Source organism: Mustelus asterias, chromosome 3, assembly GCF_964213995.1.
Source record: "Mustelus asterias chromosome 3, sMusAst1.hap1.1, whole genome shotgun sequence".
Classification (NCBI taxonomy): domain Eukaryota; kingdom Metazoa; phylum Chordata; class Chondrichthyes; order Carcharhiniformes; family Triakidae; genus Mustelus; species Mustelus asterias.
Genome location: NC_135803.1, coordinates 10950774 through 10978145, shown reverse-complemented (window position 1 = coordinate 10978145; position 27372 = coordinate 10950774). Strand labels below are relative to the sequence as shown.

Here is a 27372-nt window from a genome sequence, read left to right as displayed (position 1 = left end):
TCCTTCTGCAACCTGGCATGTCCTTATCTGATGTCTCACCATCTATTGTCACTGACACCGGACTCTCATCCTGCCTTTTCCAGTCTTCACACTTTCTCTATTCCACTTCTTCATTCCAGTTATAGGCCGATAAGATGCTGGGACTTCAATGTCCCTGCAGTCAAACTCATTGGTTCTTCTCTCAGTCCAGCTGATTCTAAGGAACCTTTCCCAAAGCCACATTTCAAAAGTTGTAATTCTCCTGCAACTCCTTGTCATTTTCCACATGGACAGACTTCTCGTTCATGGTGCACAGCACTGGCCTGGCACCTGGTGTGCCTTTGCCTGGGTAGAAACTGAATTTGCCTATTTCAGGTGTGGTGACTCTCTCTTGGACTTAGAATCAGTGTAAATTGGGAAATAGTCAGTGCAGAGCACCAGGGAATGAATGAAATGCCAAACCTCTTCTTTGAGTCTTAAAATTTACCGTTTCTGCTCATGCTGCCATCATCCACACACATCAGACCCATTGGGAATGAAATTGGATACAGATTGTGCTGGGAGACAGAGTCTTGAATTTGGCACCTTTAAACAACACATATCATAGAATCCCTACAGTGCAGAAGGAGGCTATTCGGCCCATTGAGTCTGCACCAACCACAGTCCCACCCAGGCCCTATTTCCCGTAACCCTACATATTTACCCTGCTAATCCCCCTGACAGTAGGGTCAATTTACCATGGCCAATCAGCCTAACCCGCACACCTTTAGACTGTGAGAGGAAACTGGAGCACCCAGAGGAAATCCACACAGACACGGGGCAAACATGCAAATTCCACACAGCCAATGACCCGAGGCTGGAATTGAACCCGGGTCCATGGTGTTGTGAGGCAGCAGTGCTAACCACTGCGCCACCATGCCACCCTCAGAAACATCTGATTCTCAGCTTGATTGGAGTCAATGGAATTGAGTTTGGTGTGGAATGGATAAAAATAGACCAATGTCACACTGGCTGGAGGCTATGTTTCAATTATACAAAGCCATTGGTGAGACCACATTGAAGTATTAACTATAGTATTGGTCTCCTTATTTAGGGAAAGATGTAAATGCATTAGAAACAGTTCGGAGACTAAATTACTAGACTAATACCAGAAATGGCAAGTTGCCTTATGAGGAAATGTTGAAGAGGTTAGGTTTATTTCCACTGGAGTAAGAGGCGAGTTGATTGAAATCTTTAAGATCCTGTGGAGTTTTTGGCAGGGTGGATGTGGTGAGGATATTTCCACTTGTGGGAGAATCTAGAATGAGGGGGGTCACTGCTTAAAAAGAGGGGGTTGCCCATTTAAGACAGGCATGAGGAGAAATGGTTTCTCTCAGAGGGTCATAAGTCTCGGGATCTCTCTTCCTGAAAAGGCAGTGGAAGCAGAGTCTGTGAATATTTTTAAAGCAGAGCTAGATAGATTCTTGGTTCACAAGAGGGTGAAAGATTATCCATAGGCAAGAATATGGGGAGGGACGTTACGGCCTCGTTCGACCCAAGTCTGGAAAATCCCACCCGAGGTCAATGGATCTTCCCATTGTCCGCCCCTTGCCTGCTCTGATTCCCGTGGGCGGGGCGGTAGAATTTCAGCAATAGGGTTGAAGTTACAGGCAGATGGCATTGAATGGTGGAGCAGGCTCGAGGGGCCGAGGGGCCGAGTGGCCTACTCCTGTTCCTAGTTCGTATGTCAATATATATTTTTGACCCTCGCTTTGTTCAGTTTTACGCTATAAATGTTTAAAAAGCTTTTCCAATGTTGAATGTGACTGATACGCCTTAAAAATGCATTAAATGAAACAGATAATACAGAGCGGGTTTCAGTGGAGAGATTTTCTTTGAAAACTCTCAAAATATTACAATGAACAGATCAGAAAAATAGCATTTGGTTTCTGTTCTGCCTTGAAATCAGGTCAGAGACCTCGTCCCAAACAAATGTTTTTGGAGGAAGCACATGCCTGAGAGTCAGGGCCAGTGTTGTGAGTGATTTCATTCAGACAGAGGACAGACAAAGGAGATTTGGCTGTCTGGCAGTTATAGGCATTAATCACTGATGGCCAAAATTCTGCCATCTTTCAAGCCACCACATTGGTTTGCCTCCAAATGATGGTTGCATTTGGGAGCAAAATGCAAAGAGGATTCAAGCCCATAAAATGTCGATCTTGAAGAAAATGGAAAAAACATATGCGAATGCCATGACACTGTAGCTGTGAATATATCAGCTGGAATTTTATGGACATTCACGCCCCATCATCACTGCCAGCGAGGTTGGAGAATAGATAGATACCCTACAGTGCAGAAAGAGGCCCTTCGGCCCATCGAGTCTGCACCGACCACAATCCCACCCAGGCACTATCCCCATATCCCTACATATTTTACCCACTGATCCCTCTAACCTACACATCTCAGGACACTAATGGGCAATTTTAGCATGGCCAATCAACCTAACCCGCACATCTTTGGACTGTGGGAGGAAACCGGAGCACCCGGAGGTAACCCACGCAGACACGAGGAGAATGTGCAAACTCCACACAGACAGTGACCCAAGCCAGGAATCGAACTCAGGTCCCTGGAGCTGTGAAGCAGCAGTGCTAACCACTGTGCTACCGTGACATTTGGCACTCAGCCAAATCTCCGTTCACTACAGTGGGACTGGGGAACCCCAGCCATGGGCGAGGTCGGAGAATCCCAGTCCGTCATCTTTTTTTAACCATGAAGTGAATCCGTACAGAAGTCACCCAAATTAGACGAAATATTTGTCTATGTATCAAATGAATAGTTTGAAACTAAGAAGGAAGAGACCTCTGGATCTCGATCTGATTCCAAGTATTAAGTGGTGAGATTAGAAAGTGCACCCCACATACACACACACACACACACACACACACACACACACAGACACACACAGACATACACACACACACAGACACACAGACATACACACACACATACACACACACACTGACACACAGACACACACACAGACACTGACACACAGACACACACAGACACACACACACACAGACACTGACACACAGACACACACACAGACACACACACACACAGACATACACACACAGACACTGACACATACATACACAAACAGACACACACACAGATACACACACACACACACACACACACATATATACACAGACAGACACACACACACAGACACACAGACATGCACGCACAGACACATACACAGACATACACAAACAGACACACACACAGATACACACACACACACATATATACACAGACAGACACACACTGACACATACATACACAGACACACACGCACACAGACACATACATATACAGACAGACATACAAACACAGTTACATACATACACAAACAGACACACAGACAGACACATACATACACACACACACACACACACATATATACACTCCATTACAATGACACATGAGAAATACTGGCTCCGTCAGCAATCAGCAGTTATTAGATATTTCCTCTTGTCTCCTGTAGGCTTCGTTCAGGAGCTGTATCTCTTCCTGATAGCCGGATCCGTGATGGTGTTGTCTGTGGCTGTTTTGTCTGTGAGCCTCCACCGTGTCTGGTATCGATATGTTGATGTCACTGCCGGAATGGCCGGTGGGGATGAGCAGAGAGTAGGAGGCCGACTCAGCCAGGTCCACTGAGACAAAACGATTCTCGCGTCGCGAGTAGCGCAGGGAAGGCGAGCGGGCTTGCGCCGAGGACTGGCTGATATTACTGACGATCGACACCGTGTCTAAGGCCTCCTCATTCTCGCAGATCTCCAGCACTTCCAAGTGGATTTTGACACTGGTGTCGGCCAGGCTGCCTGGCGTGTCCTCAGCGCTGGGCTCATGACCCACACTCTTTGAGCGATACACCTCGACCTTCTTGGCCACCGGAGTTATCTTCCGGCCCTCGCCGCTGATTTCGTATGTGGATAAGGAGAGGGTCTTGCCAGTGGTTGGAGCGTGCAGTGAGACCATTCCCTGGAAGGCACACAGTGGGATAGACAATCCACCTGGTCTCTGGAGGAAGGAAGAAAAGAAAATTGTCATTGTGGCCACAAGTTCGTGGACAGCAGGACAAGATGCATTCATCACTACAAATCCTTCAGTCACCAACACTGCCGTTAGAATTACGTAGACTGTTACAGCAGAGGCTAAAGAGCTCCACAAATCATTCAGAAACTTGTGGCAATTCACAATTCCAGGTTATCTCTTCCTCATCTTCAGTTGCTGCATGATTCATGCAACTCTGCCTTAGCAAGTGCTGTAAATTTCTACACCTTCATCATGACAAGTGCCATAGAGATTAACAGAGAATGGTTAAAGCAGAGAAGGCATGTCTGTGTTGCCTGTCTGAAGGAGCAATTTCCCCGCCTTCTCCCCACAGCCCTACACATTCCACCTTCACAGATAATAATCCAATTCCCTCTTGCTGCCCAATTGAATCTGCTTCTACCACATGCTCATGAGTCTATTTTAGATTCTGACCCCTTGCTGCACAGAGTGAGGTTTCCCTCATGTCGCCATTGCTTCATTTGCCAATTATCTTAAACCTGTGCAAGCTAGTTCTGGATTCTTTCAGCAATGGCGACAGTTTCTACCTATCTACTCTGCCCAGACATTTCATGATTTTGAATACCTCCTTTAAACCTGTTCTTCTACATGGAGAACTTCTCCAGTTTCCCTACGTAACCAAAGTTCCTCATCTCTGGAACCAGTCTCCTGAATCTTAGCTGCACTCTCTCTAATATCTACACATCCATCCTAAGGATGCCCAGAACTTATACAATACTTCAGTTGAGGCTGAACCATTGTTTTATATGGGTTCAACATTTGGGGTGGCACAGTGGCACAGTGGTTAGCACTGCTGCCTCACAGTGCCAGGAACCCAGGTTCAATTCCAGCCTCAGGTCACTGTCTGTGTGGAGATTGCACATTCTCCCCATGTCTGCGCGGGTTTCCTCCGGGTGCTCCGGTTTCATCCCAAAAATGTGCAGGTTAGGTTGATTGGCCATGCTAAATTGACCCTAGTGTTAGGGCGATTAGCAGGGTAAATGCGTGAGGTTGCAGGAATAGGGCCTGGGTGGGATTGTGGTCAGTACAGACTCAATGAGTCGAAAGGCCACCTTCTGTATTGCAGAGATGCCATTCAATGCTAGCATTGCTTTTGTACTCAATGCCCCTACTCAAACAGCCCAGTATACTTTATTAACCATCTCAACCTGTCTAAAGTAAAATAAAGTAAAGTTTATTTATTAGTCACAAGTAAGGCTTAAAGTTACTGTGAAATTCCTCTAGTCGCCACAGTCCGGCACCTGTTCGGATCAATGCACTCAACCAGCACGTCTTTCAGAATGGGAGGAATCCCATGCAGACACGGGGAGAACGTGCAAACTCCACACAGACAGTGACCTAAGCCGGGAATCAAAGCCGGGTCCCTGGCGCTGTGAAGCAGCAGTGCTAATCACTGTGCTACCGTGCCACCCTGCCATCTTCAATGACTTATGTACTTATACACCCAGATCCCTCTGCTCCTGCACCCCTCTGGAAATGTATCCTTTCATTTCTATTTTCTCTCCTTCATTCTTCCTATCAAAATGAATCACTTCACACTCCCATCCATTGACTCTGTCTACACTTCCCACTGCCTCGGAAAAGCAGCCAGCATAATTAAGGACCCCACACACCCGGATATTCTCTCTTCCACCTTCTTCCGTTGGGAAAAAGATAAAAAAGTCTGAGATCATGTACCAACAGAGTCAAGAACAGCTTCTTCCCTGCTGCTATCAAACTTTTGAATGGACCTACCTTGTATTAAGTTGATCTTTCTCTACACCCTAGCTATGACTGTAACACTACATTCTGCACTCTCTCCTTTCCTTCTCTATGAACGGCATGTTTGGTCTCTATAGCATGCAAAAACAATACTTTTCACTGTCTGTTAATACATGTGACAATAATAAATCAAATCAAATCAAATCAAATCAAGCTTCTCTACATTAACTCTTCTGCCACTTGTCCACCCATCTCACCAACCTGTCTATGTCCTTTTGAAGTTCTACACCATTCCCCTCACAATTCACAACGGTTCCTCATCTTGTATCATCCTCAATTGAAACTGTGCCCTATATTGATACCCAATATTCATAAAACGGTTGTTAAATGAATGACACTTTTTCACTCGGACGATGTTAATGAAAGGTTTTTAAAAATAAAACAAGCCATTCAATTCCCATCAAAATGGATTTGATCGATCAGGGTCAGGGGATACGCGTGAATCCTTAATAAGTTGCATTGTGCTCTGGGGTTGTAGGTTACTGACCCTTGACCTATCTCAAAACCGGGATTTCTGCCAATCAAGCTAAGTTGCCTTTCGGCATCACATTTCACCGTATTGTACAACCTGCCTTTTTTTGTTATTAATCAGGTCCTTGTGATTCTTTTTCCTAAGTTTCCATTTCTTCCCTCTATGTTAAATATTTTAGCAGGAGCGTCTAACAGTGGAATCTCTGTGGAGTGGACACAATTATTCTCCGTCCTTGACTTAGCAGGCTGACAGCTCTCATTCAGGCAGTGAGAAATTATTTAGAAGGGCAATGATGAAACACGCCCCACTGAGGGGGGTCAAGGTGGCTGGGTTTTTTTTTGTGGCGTTGCAGCTGGCAACAGCTCCTAAATGCCAAGCTGAAGCACTGACAAAGAGTTTCTGAAGATAAATGGCTGATGTAGATCGAATAGCTCAGTGACTGCCTGTCTCCGGGGAGAGATGCTGTCAATATTACATGAGAGCCAATGGTGGTGCCTGACAGCCAGATCAGTCTAACTGAGATAGCTGAAACCAGTTAGGATGCTTCGCTGCTCCGAGGAGCTATTCATCTTTCATTCATTTTCTCGATTCACTTCACAAATCTCACAAGACGGAAGAATTTCTAGCGACAAGATTTTTTTTCAAAAAACTATCAGCTTTAACATTAACGTTGTTTTCTAAGTTTTGATCCCATCTGCCAAACCTGATGGTGGAATTTAAATTCAATAAAAAATATCTGGAATTAAGAATCTACTGATGACCATGAAACTATTGTCGATTGTTTTGAAAACCTACTGGGTTCACTAATGTCCTTGAGAGAAGGAAATCTGCCGTCCTTACCCGGTCTGACCTACCTGTGACTCCAGAGTCACAGAAATGTACTTGACTCTCAAATGCCCTCCAAGGGTAACTGGGGATGGGCAATAAATGCTGGCTAATCAGTGAGGCCCATGCCCCACGAATGAATAAAAATAAAATCAAGATTTCTCCCTGGTCGCTATGTGTCTGCGCCTTTGTAACACGACTGCTATCGGATGAGGCATAAATAAGAACATAAGAACTAGGAGCAGGAGTAGGCCATCTGGCCCTTCGAGCCTACTCCACCATTCAATAAGATCATAGCTGATCTTTTTGTGGACTCAGCTCCACTTACCCACCCGCTCACCATAACACTTAATTCTTTCACTGTTCAAAAGTTTATCTATCCTTGCCTTAAAAACATTCAATGAGGTAGCCTCAACTGCTTCACTGGGCAGGGAATTCCACAGATTCACAACCCTTTGTGTGAAGAAGTTCCTCCTCAACTCAGTTCTAAATCTGCTTCCCCTTATGTTGAGGCAATGCCCCCGAGTTCTAGTTTCACCCGCCAGTGGAAACAACTTCCCTGCTTCTATCTTATCTATTCCCTTCATAATCTTATATGTTTCTATAAGATCTCCCCTCATTCTTATGAATTCCAATGAGAATAGCCCCAGTCTACTCAGTCTCTCCTCATAAGCCAACCCTCTCAACTCCAGAATCAACCCAGTGAATCTCCTCTGCACCCCCTCCAGTGCCAGTATATCCTTTCTCAAGTAAGGAGACCAAAACTGTACACAGTACTCCAGGTGTGGCCTCACCAGCACCTTATACAGCTGCAACATAACCTCACTGTTTTTAAACTCCATTCCTCTAGCAATGAAGGACAACATTCCATTTGCCTTCTTAATTACCTGCTGCACCTGCAAACCAACTCCTTGAGATTCCTGCACAGGCCCCTCTGCACAGCAGCATGCTGCAATTTTTTACCATTTAAATAATAGTCCATTTTGCTGTTATTCCTACCAAAATGGATGACCTCACATCTACCAACATTGTACTCCATCTGCCAGACCCTCACCCACTCACTTAGATCATCTATATCCCTTTGCAGACTTTCAGCGTCCTCCGCACACTTTGCTCTGCTACCCATCGTAGTGTCATCTGTGAATTTAGACACACTACACTTGGTCCCCAACTCCAAATCATCTATGTAAATCGTAAACAATTGCAGTCCCAACACTGATCCCTGAGGCACACCACTAGTCACTGATCGCCAACCAGGAAAACACCCATTTACCCCCACTCTTTGCTTTCTATTAGTTAACCAATCCGCTATCCATGCTAATACATTACCCGTAACACTGTGCACCTTTATCTTATGTAGCAGTCTTTGGTGCGGTACCTTGTCAAATGCCTTCTGGAAATCCAGATACACCACATCCACAGTTTCCCCATTGTCCACTGCACATGTAATGTTCTCAAAGAATTCCACCAAATTAGTCACACATGACTTCATGAACCCATGCTGTGTCTTAGCAATGGGACAATTATATCCAGATGTTTTGCTATTTCTTCCTTGATGATAGATTCAAGCATTTTCCCTACTACAGAAGTTAAGCTAACCGGCCTATAGTTACCCGCCTTTTGTCTACCTCCTTTTTTAAACAGTGTCACATTTGCTGTTTTCCAATCTGCGGGAACCATCCCAGAGTCCAGTGAATTTTGGTAAATTACCACTAGTGCATTTGCTATTTCTCCCGCCACCTCTTTTAGCACCCTGGGATGCATTCCATCAACTGAATCTATCTGCCCTCTCAGGGCAGCACGGTGGCACAGTGGTTCGCACTGCTGCCTCACAGCACCAGGGACCCAGGTTCGATTCCCGGCTTGGGTCACTGTCTGTGCGGAGTCTGTACGTTCTCCCCATGTGTGCGTGGGTTTCCACAGTGTACCCGAACAGGTGCCAGACTGTGGCGACTAGGGGATTTTCACAGTAACATTGCAGTGTTAATGTTAGCCTACCTGTGATGCTAATAAATAAACTTTTAAAAAAGAGAGAAGAAGTAGATTCAATGCTAACTTCCAGAGTATTAGACTGTGGGAAAGGGCAGGAACTTGCTGCTAATTGGATCATTGAAGCAGCATGACGGACTGAGTGGTCTGTGCTTTATTGTTTTATGACTCTACACAGCTGCAGAGAGCTGGAAAGGATGCTCAATGTGTGAGAGGCTTCAGTCTAGCTGGGCAGGGTGATTTCCAGCAGAATTTGGTGCTTAACTGAAGAAATAGATTTGTAAACTATTAATCAATGTCCCTTCTTCCTAATCCAGCTGTGGAACCCTGAACAAGGGGGGCTAGCAGTAAAAGCCCCTGGTTCTCTTTTCTAAAATGGAGCAAAGAACAAAGAACAATACAGCACAGGAACAGGCCCTTCGGCCCTCCAAGCCCGCGCCGCTCCCCGGTCCAGGATTGAATCCTGAATCCAGGATCCCCGCCCAATTTTCCAGCCTATCTACATACCAATATCCTATCCACCGAGCTGTCCCTCACAGCTACGATGCTTTGTTCATCACAACCTATTAACTCACCCCCACCCCCCCATTCCAGACCATGTGATCTCCAGGGAGAGGCGAAAACCCAGAGTGAAAACCCCAGGGCCAATATGGGGAAAACAAATCTGGGAAATTCCTCTCCGACCCCCTGAGGCGATCGAAACGAGTCCAGGAGATCACAATGGCCCTGATCGGAAAATGCTTCCCAACCCTAGTCATTTCCACTTCCACGAGCACCATATGAATTCCACTGGAGCACTGGAGCAGTGTTGGCCTTGGCTCCATTATTCGATTGTGACCATTGCCCAGGCTGATCACGAGCTGGTATGGATAAGGATTTTCAGATTGGGTTGGCACAGGCATTACGGAAAACAGAATCCTCGGAGGCACTGTATGGAAACAGCAGGATTTGCCCTGATACTCAGGGTGCCTTTGTGATTTTTATTTGAAAGCATTGCTCAGCAGCCATCACTCATGCATGCTGATCAGCACTGAGGTTTTCCTTCAGCCATGAACAATGTTCTCTGGTTCCTGTTCTGCCGCTGCAGGGCTTTTGACAAATACCTTTTCAATGTATCACTTTTGACAGCAGTACTAGCATTCAAGTGATGAGATACAAAAATGCAAGTGCAATGTTGTCAGGTCTCTTTTCAGGTTTCTCTCCATTCCACACAAGTTCAATTTAGTTATTAGTGTCACAAAGCATTCTTTCTGGTTGGATCACAACTTGGTATGGCTCCAACTCTTCCACAAGACCGCAAGGAACTACAAAAGGTCGTGAATGTAGCCCAATCCATCAAGCAAACCAGCCTACCATCCATTGGGGCAGCACAGTGGCACAGTGGTTAGCACTTCCACCTCACAGTGCCAGGGACCTGGGTTCGATTCCCGGCTCGGGTCACTGTCTGTGCGGAGTTTGCACGTTCTCCCCGTGTCTGCGTGAGTCCCCTCCGGGTGCTCCGGTTTCCTCCCACAATCCCAAGGCATGCTGGTTAGGTGCATTGGCCATGCTGAATTCTCCCTCAGTGTGCCCGAACAGGCACCAGAGTGTGAAGACTAGGGGATTTTTCACAGTAAATGTAAATCTACTTGTGACTAATAAATAAACTTTACTTTGACTCTGTCTACACTTCCCGCTGCCTCAGAAAAGCAGCCAGCATAATTAAGAACCCCACGCACCCTGGACATTCTCTCTTCCATCTTCTTCCGTCAGGAAAAGGATACAAAAGTCTGATGTCACACACCAACCGACTCAAGAACAGCTTCTTCCCTGCTGCCATCAGACTTTTGAATGGACCTACCTCGCATTATTTTGATCCTTCTCTACAACCTAGCTCTGACTGTAACACTACATTCTGCACTCTCCTGTTTCCTTCTCTATGAATGGTACGCTTTGTCTGTATGGCGCGCAAGAAACAATATTTTTCACTGTGTACTAATACATGTGACAAAAATAAATCAAATCATATATGTAGGCTTATATTAACACTGCAATTAAATTATTGTGAACATACCCTATTTGCCACACTCTGGCACCTGTTTGAGTACACTGAGGGAAAATTTAGCATGGCCAATGCACCTAACCAGCATATTTGTTGGACTGTGGGGGGAAACCGGAGCACCCGGAGGAAACCTGTGCAGACACGGGGAGAACGTGCAAACTCCGCACAGACAGTGACCCAACACGGGTATTGAACCCGGGTCCCTGGCGCTGTGAGGCAGCAGTGCTAACCACTGTGCCACCGTGGAATGGGAAACTATCATGGTTATAGCGAGACGTTGGAACCATTTTCACAAGAGCAAAGGGGACTGGGCGGAGGTTTAATCAAGATTGGAAAAAAATACATCAGAAAGGGTTTTGGTGCAGTGATTAGGGAAAACCTTTCGAAAAAGGCAAAACATTGTGGATGCTGGAATCTGAAACAAAAACAGAAAATGCTGGAAAATCTCAGCAGGCCTGACAGCATCTGTCGAGAGAGAATAGACCCGACATTTCGAGTCTGGATGACCCTTCGTCAGAGCTGAAGACCAGGAAAAAGGACAAGAGAAAAATGTTTCCTCTGATTGAGAATTGCTAACAAGATGGTCATCAATTGAAAATTGTCAGCAGTTCGGAGAAATGTCTTTACAAATTGTTATTAATGCAGAGAATGTTTGAGGCAATGATTGTATTAAGGGTACATTGGATCAACAGTTAAAAACACCGATGTGTATTTGTATAGTGCCTTTAAAGTAGTAAAACTCCTAAGGCTAAATGGGAATATTATCGGACAATATTAGAGACCAAGGGATGGACGTTTCCCATGCCAATCCATCTAACCTGGAGAAACGGCTTCTCCCAAAGGGTTGTGAATCTGTGGAATTCGCTGTCCCAAAGTGCGGTGGATACTGGGACAGTGAGTACATTTAAGGAGGAGTTAGACAGATTTTTAATTGGTAATGGGTTGAAGGGTTATGGGGAGAAGGCAGGAAAATGGGGATGAGGAACATATCATCCATGATTGAATGACAGAGCAGACTTGATGGGCAGAATGGCCTAAGTCTATTGAATTTACGAACCTACTAAGGGGAAATTTAGCATGGCCAATCCACCTGACGCACACACCTTGGACTGTGGGAGGAAACCGGAGCACCCAGAGGAAACTCACGCAGATACGGGGAGAACATTCAAACTCCACACACACAGTGACCCAAGGCCGGAATTGAACCTGGGTCCTAGCACTGTGAAGCAGCAGTGCTAACAACTGTGCCACTGTGCCGCCCATTACTTAACCACTGCGCCACTGTGCCGTTAAGGGCACAAATCCCGCATTTTCCTTGCTGCTGCTGATTGCGTTTGGGATGCTGTGGGATGGACATTTCATGCTTTTCTCACTCACCCCGCCCCTCACGCCACCCCACCTCACTCAGTAAAATTCAGCATTGAGTCACATAATGAAAAAGTTTTAAGGAGCAACTTAAGGAAGTCAATTGTATCGGATTTTTAGGAAGGATATATCTTCATTGGAGGCAGTACAGCAAGGGTTCACTCAGTTGGTTCCTGGGATGACAGGGTTGTCTTATGATAAGAGGCATGGTAAATAGGGCTGATATTCTCTGGAGGTTAGAAAAATGAGAGGTGACCTGATTGAAACATGCAAGATTTTGACAGGGTAGACACTGAGAAGTTGTCGCTGATGGCTGGGAATCGAGAACACAGAAGTATAGTTTGAAGATAAGATCTCTGAAGGCGGAAAGACAGGTTAATAGGGTGGTGAAAAAGGCACAGGGCACACACGCCTTTATCTATCAGAGTACAGATTACAAAAGCAGAGAGGTCATAGAACATAGAACATTACAGTGCAGTACAGGCCCTTCGGCCCTCGATGTTGCGCCGACCAGTGGAACCAATCCAAAGCCCCTCTAATCTACACTATTCCAATATCATCCATATGTTTATCCAATGATCATTTGAATGCTCTTAATGTTGACGAGTCCACTACTGCTGCAGGCAGGGCATTCCACGCCCTTACTACTCTCTGAGTAAAGAACCTACCTCTAACATCTGTCCTATATCTCTCACCCCTCAATTTAAAGCTATGTCCCCTCATGCTAGCCATCACCATCCGAGGAAAAAGGCTCTCACTATCCACCCTATCTAATCCTCTGATCATCTTGTATGCCTCTATTAAGTCACCTCTTAACCTTCTTCTCTCTAACGAAAACAACCTCAAGCCCCTCAGCCTTTCCTCATACGATTTTCCCACCATACCAGGCAACTTCCTGGTAAATCTCCTCTGCACCCTTTCCAGCACTTCCACATCTTTCCTATAATGCGGCGACCAGAACTGTACGAAATACTCCAAATGCGGCCGCACCAGAGTTTTGTACAGTTGCAGCATGACCTCCTGGCTCCGAAACTCAATCCCTCTACCAATAAAAGCTAACACACCGTACGCCTTCTTAACAACCCTATCAACCTGCGTGCCAACTTTCAGGGATCTATGCACATGGACACCCAGATCCCTCTGTTCATCCACACTACCAAGTATCTTACCATTAGCCCAGTACTCTGTATTCCTGTTACTCCTTCCAAAGTGAATCACCTCACACTTTTCCGCATTAAACTCCATTTGTCACCTCTCAGCCCAGCTCTGCAGCTTATCTATGTCCCTCTGTAACCTGCCACTTCCCTCCGCACTGTCTACAACTCCACCGACTTTAGTGTCATCCGCAAATTTACTAATCCATCCTTCCACGCCCTCATCCAGGTCATTAATAAAAATGACAAACAGCAGTGGCCCCAAAACAGATCCTTGCGGTACACCACCAGTAACTCAACTCCAGGATGAATATTTCCCATCAACCACCACCCTCTCTTTTCTTACAGCTAGCCAATTCCTGATCCAAACCACTAAATCACCCTCAATCCCATGTGTCCGTATTTTCTGCAATAGCTTACCATGGGGATCCTTATCAAACACTTTGCTGAAATCCATATACACCACATCAACCGCTTTACCCTCATCCACCTCTTTGGTCACCTTCTCAAAGAACTCAATAAGGTTTGTGAGGCACGACCTACCCTTCACAAAACCATGCTGACTATCCCTAATCAAATTATTCCTTTCCAGGTGATTATAAATCCTATCTCTTATAATCCTTTCCAATACTTTGCCCACAACAGAAGTAAGGCTCACCGGTCTATAATTACCAGGGTTGTCCCTACTCCCCTTCTTGAACAAGGGGACAACATTTGCTATCCTCCAGTCTTCTGGCACTGTTCCTGTAGACAATGATGACACAAAGATCAAAGCCAAAAGCTCTGCAATCTCCTCTCTAGCCTCCCAGAGAATCCTAGGATAAATCCCATCCAGCCCAGGGGACTTATCTATTTTTACCTTTCCAGAATTGCTAACACCTCCTCCTTATGAACATCAATCCCATCCAGTCCAACAGCCTGCATCTCAGTACTCCCCTCGACAACACTGTCCCTCTCCAGTGTGAATACCGATGAAAAATATTCATTTAGTGCCTCTCCTATCTCTTCAGACTCCACGCACAACTTCCCACTACTGTCCTTGACTGGCCCTAATCTTACCCTAGTCATTCTTTTACTCCTGACATACCTATAGAAAGCTTTAGGGTTTTCCTTGATCCTACCTGCCAAAGACTTCTCATGTCCCCTCCTGGCTCTTCTTAACTCTTTTTTTAGGTCCTTCCTGGCTAACTTGTAACCCTCAAGTGCCCTAACTGAGCCTTCACGTCTCATCTTAACGTAAGTCTCCTTCTTCCTCTTCACAAGAGATTCAACCTCCTTAGTAAACCACGGTTCCCTCACACGTCTGCTTCCTCCCTGCCTGACAGGTACATATTTATCAAGGACGCATAGTAGCTGTTCCTTGAACAAGTTCCACATTACAATTGTGCCCATCCCCTGCAGTTTCCTTCCCCAACCTATGCCAGCTAAATCTCGCCCAATCGCATCATAATTTCCTTTCCCCCAGCTATAACTCTTGCCCTTTGGTATATACCTATCCTTTTCCATTACTAAGGTAAACATAATCATGGTCATGATGGAACTGTATCAAATTTTGGTGAGGCCACAGCTGGAGTAGTGCGCAGTTCTGGTCGCTACATTATAGGAAGGACGTGATCGCACTGGAGAGGGTGCAGAGGATTTACCAGAATGCTGCCTGGGATGGAACATTTAAGTTATGAGGAGAGATTGCATGGGCAGAGAAGACTGAGGAGTGACCTGATTGAGGTGTTCAGGATTATGAGGGCATGGACAGGGTGGATAGGGAGCAGCTGTTCCCCTTAGTTGAAGGGTCAGTTACGAGGGGACATAAGTTAAAAGTGAGAGGTGGGAGGTTTAGGGGGGATTTGGGGAAAACCTTTTACCCAGAGGGTGGTGAGGGTCTGGAATGCGCTGCCTGGGAGGGTGGTGGAGGCGGGATGCCTCACATCCTTTAAAAAGTACCTGGATGAGCACTTGGCGCGCCATAACATCCAAGGCGATGGGCCAAGTGGGATTAGATGGGCAGGTCAGGGTCTTCCATGCGTCGGTGCAGACTCGATGGGCTGAAGGGCCTCTTCTGCACTGTCGGATTCTGTGATTCTGATTCCGTGGTTTTGTCAATCATTTAGGAGTGAGGTCAAGATAAGTTTCTTCGCTCAAGGAGGTTGTGAATTTCTGGGATTGTCTGTCTCAGGGGTTTGTGGAATAGATTGAAGGCTGAGTCAGGTTGATTTTTGGTCTCAGGGAATCAGGGATATGGGAGATGTGTTGAAAGCAGAGTCGAGGTGGAGGGTCAACTATGACCATATTGGATGGTGAGCAGGGCTGAGTGGCCATGTGATCTGCTCCTGCTCCTATTCCTATTCGACAGAGGTAAAGAGGTTTGGGAACTGGGGAGGGAAATTCCAAAGCTTAGGGCCTGGATGGGTGGAACAATTACACTGGTAATGTGTCAGGAGGAGTTGGAGAAACACAGGGAAACTAGAGTGCACGACAGAGATAGGGAGGGATGGGGTTTAGGAGAGATTTGAAATCGAGTTTTTAAACCAAGAGATTGCTAGACTTGGAGGCAAGGTAGAGCAGTGAACACTGGGTGAATGGGACTTTGGTGTGCTATGGTATAAATAGAATCATAGAATCCCTACAGTGCAGAAGGAGGCCATTCGACCCATTAAGTCTGCACCGACCAGAATTCCATCCAGGCCATATCCCCGTAACCCCATGTGTTTACCCTGCTAATCCCCCTGACACAAAGGGGCAATTTAGCACGGCCAATCAACCTAACGACACATCTTTGGACTGTGGGAAGAAACCTGAGCATCCGGAAGGGACCCATGCAGACATGGGGAGAACGTGCAAACTCCACACAGACAGTGACCTGAGGCCAGAATTGAACCTGGGTCCCTGGCGCTGTGAGGCTGCTGTGCTAACCACTGTGCCAGCGTGCCGCCCATGCCAAATAGATTAAGTAGCAGAAATTTGAATGTCAGAGGGCAAAATAGGGATATGAGGACAAAACAAGGAAATGGGATTAGTCTTGAATTGTTCTTACAAAAAACCCCGATGGACTAAATGGCTCCATCTCTGATGTTAATGGCCAATTTTAAAACTTTTCCTTCTAAAGGTCTGGCTGTTACAAGCACCATTTCCACTGGCCCAATGAACGATTCTCCATCTGTGAGCCCAGGGAGTGAGTGTTTTCAAGCTATTTCATTGGGACAACTTCCAGAGCCAAGCTCAATTCTATCCTCACACAAAGCATATGCAGGAAGAGTTGTTGGATAAGGAATAGTGAAAGAATTCTCGCTGATATCCCCTTCTCTAGTTCAAGGTCACTCAAGCTGATTACATCTTGCAAACTGCTGTTCCACTTTGAGATTTGCTATCTCCCAACTCAGCGATCGAATCTGGGATCACCATGGAATAGAATCTTGACAGCGCAGAAAGAGACCATTTGGCCCATCGAGTCTGCACCGAATCTCAAAAAAAATCATCCCATCCAGTCCCTCCCCTCTGCCCTATTCCCTTAACCCTGCACAGTCACCATGGCTAATCTACCTAATCTACATATCTTTGGACATTCAGGGGAAATTTAGCATAGCCAATCCACCTAACCTGCACATCTTTGGACTGTGGGAAGAAACCAGAGCACCCAGAGGAAACCCACGCAGACATGGGGAGAACATGCAAAACTCCATATAGACAGTCACCCAAGGCCGGATTCGAACCCGGGTCCCTGGCACTCTGAGGCAGCAGTGCTAACAACTGTGCCGCCCTCTCTAGCAATTTACTACTGAACTGAAAATTTGATAAATGTAAAGAAAGGTAGATCAAGGAATAACGCCAACAACTTACAACACTGATGTGCTCAAACATCCCACAGTGTTTGACAAGAGCCTAAATCAGACTAAATTTGACATGATATTGGGACAAGTGGTGAAAAGCTTATTTGGAGGCAGATTGTAAACCATGTCTTAAAAGGGAGAGAGGCAAAGATGCAGAGGCTGACAATTGCTGTGCTTACAGTTTAAAACTGCATGGCAATCAATGGAGCGGCAAAGAAAATTGCAGCCACACACAGAGGCTAGAGGGATGCAGAGTTCTCAGAAGGTTGAAGAGCTGGAGGAAATTACAGAATTAAGGACAGGGAAACCATGGAGGGTTTTAAATACCAGGATGAGAATTATAAAATGCATAAAATGTCAGGAAAGCAGTGAAGAGAACGCAAACCCTTTCTCTCTCTCTCTCTCTTTCCAGTTCTGAGGACGTTATTTTCTTTTAATCCAGTTTAATGCAGTTTCCTACAGAGTGCTAATAAACACGGTTGCCAATGACTGAGACACATAAAAATGTCTCGTTTAATGTCAAGCGAGGAGAGAAATCACAAAGAAACAACATATCTCTTAATTCTCAACTTGTGGAGGTAGGTCCCCGAGGGCACTGAAATAACTTACAAATAAAATGGTTCCTTTCTGCTTTACAGAGTGTATTAGGTGACTTAATAAATGCAGGTCATGATTTGGTCTTAGTGACTGAAGTACAGTTATAATGAAATAAAGAAATTTGATTTAAATAGCACCTTTCACAACCTCGGGGCATCTTTGCAGCCAATAAAATGCGAGGTTATTCACTTTGGAAGAAATAATAGCAAATTGGATTATTATCTAAATGGAAATAGATTACAACATGCTGCTGTGCAGAGGGACCTGGGGGTCCTTGTGCATGAGACGCAAAAACCCAGTCTGCAGGTGCAACAGGTGATCAAGAAGGCAAATGGGATGTTGGCCTATATCGCAAGGGGGATAGAATATAAAAGCAGAGATGTCTTGCTGCATCTGTACAGGGCATTGGTGAGGCCGCAGCTGGAATACTGTGTGCAGTATTGGTCCCCTTATTTGCGGAAGGATATATTGGCCTTGGAGGGAGTGCAGAGAAGGTTCACCAGGTTGATACCAGAGATGAGACGTGTTGATTATGAGGTGAGACTGAGCAGATTGGGTTTGTATTCGTTGGAATTTAGAAGGCTGAGGGGGGATCTTATAGAGACCTATAAGATAATGCGGGGGCTGGATAGGGTAGAGATGGAGAGATTCTTTCCACTTAGAAAGGAAACTAGAACTAGAGGGCACAGCCTCAAAATAAAGGGGGGTCAGTTTAGGACAGAGTTGAGGAGCAACTTCTTCTCTCAGAGGGTGGTGAATCTCTGGAATTCTCTGCCCACTGAAGTGGTGGAGGCTACCTCGTTGAATATGTTTAAATCACGGATAGATGGATACCTGATCGGTAAGGGAATTAGGGGTTATAGGGATCAGGCGGGTAAGTGGAACTGATCCACTTCAGATCGGCCATGATCTTATTGAATGGCGGGGCAGGCTCAAGGGGCTAGATGGCCTACTCCTGCTCCTATTTCTTATGTTCTTATGTAAAATACTGTTGAACTGTAATCACTGTCCTAATTTCGGAAATGAGGCACAGCAAGCTACCAAAAACAGCAACACGATAATCTATTGGAAATAGTGCCAAAGGATCGTATATGTCCAGCCGGGGCCTTGATTTAACAACTAATAGAATCTATAGACCCCCAAAAGTGCAGAACGAAGCTATTCAGCCTATCGAGTCTGCACCAACCACAATCCCACCCAGGCTCTATTCTCCTAACCCCATGTATTTACTGATAATCCCCTGACACTAGGGTCAATTTAGCATGGCCAATCAACCTAACCCGCACATCTTTGGACTGTGGGAGGAAATCGGAGCGCCCGGAGGAAACCCACACAGACACGGGAAGAACGTGCAAACTCCACACAGACAGTGACCCGAAGTTGGAATTGAATCCGGGTCCTGGCGCTGTGAGGCAGCAGTGCTGACCACTGTGCCGCCCTTATACCACCATGCTGCCCTCTGTAAGCTGTACATCTGAGAATGTGCCATTCCCCCAGTCTTGTTTCAGTGATGTTCTTTGAGTGATAAACATCCAGTACATGAGGGAAAACGCCACTGCATTTATTCATGGGAACTTTTGCTGTTTCCTGCTCCTGATCCAATCACTCCTGGGAGTCAGAATTTGCATGTGCGTAATCTTACATTTCTGTGTATATGTGCATGTGCCTTCATAGAATCATAGAATCCGTACAATGCAGAAGGAGGCCCATTGAGTCTGCACCGACTCTCTGACAGACATCTTACCCAGGCCTTATCCCCGTAGCCCCTCATATTTACCCCGCTAATCCCCCGAACCTATACACCTTGGGACACCAAAGGACAATTTAGCATGGCCCATCAACATAACCCGGACATCTTCATGTACGTGTATATGCATCTGAGATTATTGATATATAAAGGGGAGAAGGTGCCCTTTTGGTCATGTCACCAGACCAATAATCTGGAGACCACGGTCAATGCTCTGGAAACTTGGGTTCAAATCCCACCATGCATGGGATGGAATTGGAAAATCAGTGAATAAATCGGGAATATAAAGCTAATTTCATTAATGGTGACCATCATCGACTGTCGTAAAAAACCCATCTGGTTCACTAATGTCCTTTAGGGAAGGAAATCTGCCATCCTTACCTGGCCTGGCCTAGCAATGTGGTTGACTCTTAATTGCCCTCTGAAATGTCAGTTCAAGAGCAATTAGGGATGGGCAATAAATGTTGTCCTTGCTGGCAACACTCAAATCCCATGAAAGAGCAAAGAAAAAAGGCACTGAAAAAATGTTAATTATTGAACAGCCTAGCAATACTCACTGCTTGGACTCACTTCAGTATTTGGGTTCCAGACATGAGTGTTGCCAATGCCTGTAAAACTCATATCCATTAGGGAAAGATGGAAATTGGGGTTTGGAAGTGGTGTTGAAAGAAAATAGTATGGATGTAAGAGCAGAAAAATAACGGGTGTTCCAGTTAGAGTTCCCAAACACATACAAAGGCTGAAAACATTTCCAATAATGCTGGGATTAGATTGTGCTGTGTGTTACTAATATTAATGGCATTGCAATTGTAGCAAATTCTTCTCGGTTGCGTTAGTGATCATATCACCTTGTTCAATAAATAGAGATTACAATCTCTGTTTATGTTGTGATATTAATAACAAGTTCCTACATTATAAAACTCAAGGTTTGCCTCAATTACTGGTAGACTATATGCAATAGAACAGATTTCATCTCCTTATTTAAGGAATGATACTCTGGCTTTGGAGGCAGTCCAAAGAAGGTTTACCAGGTTGATCCTGTGTATGGAGGGATTTTCTTATCAGGAGAGGTTGAGTAGGTTGGGTCTGTACTCACTGGAGTTCAGAAGAATGAGGTATGACCTTATTGAGACAAACAGGATTTTCAGGGGCCTTGACAGGGTAGGTTGTTTCTCCTTGTGGGAGAGTCTAGGACCAGAGTAAGGGGGTTTCCCATTTCGGACAGGGATGGGGAGGAATTTCTTCTTGGGCGGCATGATGGCACAGTGGTTAGCACTGCTGCCTCACAGCATCAGGGACCCGGGTTTGATTCCTGGCTTGGGCCACTATCTGTGTAGAGTTTGCACATTTTCCCCGTGTCTGCGTGGGTTCCCTCCGGGTGCTCCGATTTCCTCACACAGATGTGTGGATTAGGTGGATTGGCCATACTAAATTGCCCCTTAGTGTCAAAGGGATTAGCTAGGGTGAATGCGTGGGGTTGTGGGGATAGGGCCCGGGTAGGATTGTAGTCGGTGCAGATTTGATGGGCTGAATGGTCTCCTTCTGCACTGTAGGGATTCTATGATTTTCTCAGAGGGCAGTGAATCTGTGGCATTCTTTACTGTAGAGGCTGGGTCATTAAGTATGTTCAAGGATGAGATAGAGAGATTTTTAATTAGTAAGGGAATCAAGAGTTATGGATAAGGCGGCAAAGTGGAGTTGAGGATTATCAGATCAATCATAATCTCATTGAATGACGGAGCAGACTTGATGGGCTGAATGGCCTACTTCTGCTCCCACGTCTCATGGGTCTAACCTGTGGTTTCTGATTTTGTTAGCACACAGGAGAGTGTTTTGGATGTCCCATTGATGAGACAGCCTTAAAGTACCAGTGAATGTGCTCACCTGTCGTGGAGTCCTTTCAGACTTGCTCCGACACCACTCCCAGTCGACCAGCTCCAACTTGCGCCCTTCCTCTTGGGCCAGTTTGTGCTCCGAGGCCTCCGGGGAGCCGGTGGAGCCAGCGACCGAGGTTCCGGGGTCGTTGCTGTTCTCTTTGTCCTGAACCGTGCTCACTTTGCATGGCTCTGTGCTCTGCTCCGTCGATATCCGCGGGGAGCTGTCCTGCAAAGTGGCGGTGCTGATCTCTATTCTCGCAGCGCTCGGAGTCTCCTTGAGTTGGGCAGGGGCAAATTTGTTGCACTCAGACTGGTAGGCGGTAAGGTTATGGTAAGACAGGGACTTGCTTTCTTCAGCACCACAGCTGTTTGCTTGGGATATCTTATATACCCCATATCCTTGCTGGAATGATAGGTTGAATTCAAAACCTCTTCGTTTTGCTAGAAAAGGACAGAATTATTTATCAAGGAATTGCCATAGGAACATAATGCCATAAAGTCAGTAAAACGGTGCCAAAACATGTTGACCAATTATTTGCATGTTTGACTATGTGATAAGTATCTGGTTTCCATAGGAACTTCAGCAGTTCTAGCACATTTAGCCGAGCAGGAGTAGGCCACTCAGCCCTTCAAGCTTACAATACTATTCATTATGATCCTGGCTGACCATTTAACTCAGTAACCTGTTTCCCCACATAGCCTTTGATCCCTTTAGTCCCAAGAGCTATATCTAACTCCTTCTTGAAAACATATAAAAGTTTATTTAGTCGCAAGTCGGCTTACATTCATGCTGTAATGAAGCTACTGTGAAAATCCCCTAGTCGCCACACTCCGGCGCCTGTTCGGGTACACTGAGGGAGAATTTAGCATGGCCAATTCACCTACCCTACGCATCTTTGGATTGTGGGAGCAAACTGGAGCGCCTGAAGGAAACCCACGCAGACACGGGGAGAATGTGCAAACTCCACACAGTGACCCAAGCCGGGAATCGAACCTGGGCCCCTGGCGCTGTGAGACATCAGTGCTAACCACTGTGCCACCCGCTGCCCCAGTGCCTCAACTGCTTTCTATGGCAGTGAATTCCACAGGCTCGCCACTCTGTGGGTGAAGAAATTTCTCTTCACCTCAGTTCAAAATAGTTTACCCCATATCCTGAGACTGTGGCCCCGGGTTCTGGACACCTCCACCAATGGGAACATCCTTCTTGGACCTACCCTCTCTAGTTCTGTTTGGATTTTATAGATTTCTATGAGATTCCCCCTCAATCTTTTAAACTCCAGCGCATATAATCTCTCCTTTGCCATTTATTACTCATCCCTAGCCATAGTATTTATATAGTAAGTCCAGTTCAGTTTCTGCTCAATGGTAACCCCCAGCATGTTGATAGTGGGGGATTCAGTGATGGCAATGCCATTGAATGTCAAGGGGTGACGTTTAGATTCTCTCTTGTTGGAGATGGTCATTGCCGGGCACTTGTGTTACTTGCCACTTGTCAGCCCAAGCCTGGATATTGTCCAAGTCTTGATGCATTTGGACATGGACTGTTTCAGTGTCTGAGGAGACGTGAATTATCCCCACTTCTGACCTTATGATGGAGGGAATGTCACTGATGAAGCAGTTGAAGATTGTTGGGCTTAGGACACTCCCCTGGGGAACTCCTGCAGCGATGTCCAAAGGCTGAGGTGATTAATCTCCAATCATTACAACCTTTTCCTTTGTGCCAGGCATGACTCCAACCAGTGAAGGATTTTCCCTCTGATTCCCATTGACTCCAGTTTCACTAGGGTTCCTTGATGCCGTACTTGGTCAAATGCAGCCTTGATGTCAAGGGCAGTCACTCTCACCTCACCTCTGGCATTCAGCTCTTTTGACCATGTTTGAATCAAGGCTGTAATGAGGTCAGGAACTGAGTGACCCTGTCAGAACCCAACCTGAGCAGGTTATCGCTGAGTAAATGTTGCTTGATAGCGCTGTTGATAACCCCTTCCATCACTTTACTGATGATCGAGAGTAGACTGACGGGGCGGTAATTGGCTGGGTTGGATTTGTTCTGTTTCTTGTGCACAGGACATACCTGGGCAATTTTCCACAGTGCGGAGTAGATGCCAACATTGTTGCTGTATTGAAACAGTTAGGCTATGGGAGTGGCAATTTCCAGAGCACAAGTCCAGAGCAATTTCTAGAGCACAAGACGGCATGGGACACAGTGGTTAGCACTGCTGCCTCACAGCGCCAGGGACCTGGGTTCGATTCCCGGCTTGGGCCACTATCTGTGTTGAGTTTGCACGTTAGCCCCGTCTATGTGCGGGTTTCCTCCGGGTGCTCCGGTTTCCTCCCACAATCCAAAGATGTGCGGGTTGGGTGAATAGGCCATGATAAATTCTCCCTCAGTGTATTCGAACAGGTGCTGGAGTGTGGTGACTAGGAGTTTTTCACAGTAACTTCATTGCAGTGTTAATGTAAGCCTGCTTGTGACTAATAAATAAACTTGTGATAATGACCAGATAATCTTCTGTTTTGTGATATTGAGTGAGGGATAAATATTGGCCAGGACACTGGGTAACCCATGATTAATTGCAAGGTATATATCATAGAATTATAGAAACCCTACAGCACAGAAAGAGGCCATTCGGCCCATCGAGTCCACACCGACCACAATCCCACCCGGGCCCTACCACCATATCCCTACATATTTCCCCACTAATCCCTCTAACCTACGCATCTCGAGACACTAAGGGGCAATTTTAGCATAGCCAATCAACCTAACCCGCACATCTTTGGACTGTGGGAGGAAACCGGAGCACCCGGAGGAAACCCACGCAGACACGAGGAGAACATGCAAACTCCACACAGACAGTGACCCAAACCGGGAATCGAACCCAGGTCCCTGGAGCTGCGAAGCAGCAGTGCTAACCACTGTGCTACCGTGCCGCCCCATCTTATAGAACATCTTATTGTAGAACATCTTATTGGAGGATTGGAGGATCGGGTGATATTCGAAACTCAGCTTTACTTTCATGGTTTATGATACAACTGAAAGCCCTTTCAGGAGATTATTGCTAAGCTATTATTGACTGGTCTTTGATAAAATGGAAACTGGTGGAGCAGCCTAGCTGGACAATCAGAAGTAGAAAGATTACAAGTTTGATGGAACACTCCCCACTTGCCAGGATGAGTGCAGCTCCAACAAGACTCAAGAAGCTTGACACCACGCAGGACAAAGTGGTCTGCTTAATTGACTCCACATCTACAAACATCCACTCCCTCCAACACCGACGCTTAATAGCAGCAGTGTGTACTATCTACAATCATAGATCCTTAGAGAGCATCTTTCAAACCGATGACTACTCTAGAAGGACAATGGCAACAGATACATGGGCACAACACCACCTGCAAGTTCCCCTCCAAGCCACTAAGTCACTCCCCATCCCGACTTGGAAATATATCGCCGTTCCTTCGCAGTCGCGGTGTCAAGATCCTGGAATTCCCTCCCTAACGGCATTGTAGATCATCCCACAGCACGTGAACTGCAGCGATTCAAGATGGCAGCTCACCACCACCTTCTCAAGGGCAACTAAGGATGGGCAATAAATGCTGGCCAGCCAGTGACGCCCATGCCCCACGAATGAATAAAATGAAAACCACGTTTGGAGTGTAACACTTCATAAAAATTGACCTTAATATTAGTTTTTCCCCTTTCAGATGTTGTGGTATTGCTTGCGATGTTCTGTTTTAGCTCACATTTCCCATGCTCACATCTTTCTTCATTTTAAAATGAGTAATGCCTCACGTAATTTAAATGGAAATTCCCAACACCCTCTCTGTCCTTTGTACAATGTTTTTAAACTGAGAAAATAAAGACAAAGCTTGAAATTAGATTGCATATTTTGGGACATCCAAAATAGCTGCACAACTCGTGAATTACTTTTGAAGTCCAATCACTATTGTTTTGATGGATTAATGAACAATTATGCTCATTGAGGAAGAACTAACAGATAATTGCTGGGAAAGAATATGAAAGCTATATCTGCTGCTTCAGACAACACACCTGTTGCAGTGTGCTACATGACAGTTAAAAAATTGAGGGACTGAGGTGACAAAATGATGAATGAGAATGTAACTTCAGGAGTTCTGCATCTAAACCAGTTTTTCCCTCAGATCATAAATAAAGATTATTTATTCATGTCACAAGTCGGTTTACATTAACACTGCGATGAAGTTACTGTGAAAATCCCCCAGTCGCCACACTCCAGCGTCTGTTCGGGTACACGGAGGGAGAATTTAGCATGGTCAATGCACCTAACCAATACTGTGAGAGGAAACCAGGGCACCTGGAGGAAACCCACACAGAGATGGGGAGAATGTGCAAACTCCACACAGACAGTGGCCCAAGCCAGGAATCGAGCCCGGGTCTCTGGCGCTGTGAGGCAGCAGTGCAAACCGCTGTGCCACCTTGCCTCACTGTTTTGAAGGATTAAAGATCAATTATGCTTACTGAGTAAGAATTAACGGATAATTGTTGGGAAATAATACAAAATTTATATATGTTGCATAGGACAACGCATGGGTTGCAATGTGTCACATGAAAGTTAAAAAATTGAGGCAGCAATGTGACAAAATGATGAATTTTGCATCTGAATCAGTTTTTCTGTCAGATCTTAAGTAAAGTTTATTTATTCGTGTCACACTGCAGTGAAGTTACTGTGAAAATCCCCTCATCGCCACACTCTGCTGCCTGTTCGGGTACATTGAGGGAGAAAGACCGTGCTGGTTGGGTGAATTGGCCATGCTAAATTCTCCCTCCGTGTACCCGAACAATCGCTGGAGTGTGCCGACTAGGGGATTTTCACTGTAACTTCATTGCAGTATTAATATAAGCCAACTTGTGACTAATAAATAAACTTTTTTTTAGCACGGCCAATGCACCTAACCAGCATGCTTTTCAGACTGTCAGAGGGAACCAGAGCACCTGAAGGAAACCCACGCAGATGCTGGGAAAATGTGCAGACTCTGTGCAGACAGTCACCCAAGCGGGGAATCGAACCTGCATGCCTGGCGTTGTGACGCAGCAGTGCTAACCACGTTGCCACTGTGCCGCCTTTGCTGCCACATTTCTCCTATTTTTTTCCCTGGTGAAATCTGGAAGTATTTAAAGTATAGATTTAAATGATTTGAACATTCAGGAATTAAAGGATGGCATTTTAGCCATTTTTTAAAATACAGGCTGACAAACTGGGTGTAAATTTATATAGCTAATAAGTTGTTTTAAAAAGTCTGCATAGCACAGCAGAATAATGATGCACTGAACTTGAATTTCTGAAGCTATTAAGCAGTATTAAAATGGCTCTACAGCAGAACACAATGACAGTTAATGTCTTTATGATGACTTTGATTCATGTAGCTGAAAACTGATAATGAAATGATTGTGTTGCACAGAGGAATAATCACAGTGTTGCAAATTGTTTTAAGGTTGGAGAACTGTAGGAAGGTTCAGTAGCAAATTGGTTATGTTACTGGACTAGTAATCCAGACGCCTGGACCAGTGACCTGACAATAATTCCCACCGTAGAAACTGGGGAGGTTAAAAATCAATGAATTAAATAAATTGGGAGTAAAAAGCTG

General features: G+C 45.6%; 1 protein-coding gene across 1 annotated transcript in view; it reads right to left on the bottom strand.

The window, feature by feature from the left end:
- Nucleotides 1-3471: 3471 nt before the first annotated feature.
- Nucleotides 3472-27372, bottom strand: part of LOC144485380 (putative G-protein coupled receptor 149) — a 41562-nt gene continuing 17661 nt past the window's right edge. Inside the window, exons 3-4 of the mRNA XM_078203572.1 lie at nt 21758-22191; nt 3472-4044 (exon numbers count right to left, since the gene is read on the bottom strand). Coding sequence (XP_078059698.1) covers nt 3472-4044; nt 21758-22191 — 1007 coding nt within the window. The remainder of the gene's footprint in view (nt 4045-21757; nt 22192-27372) is intronic.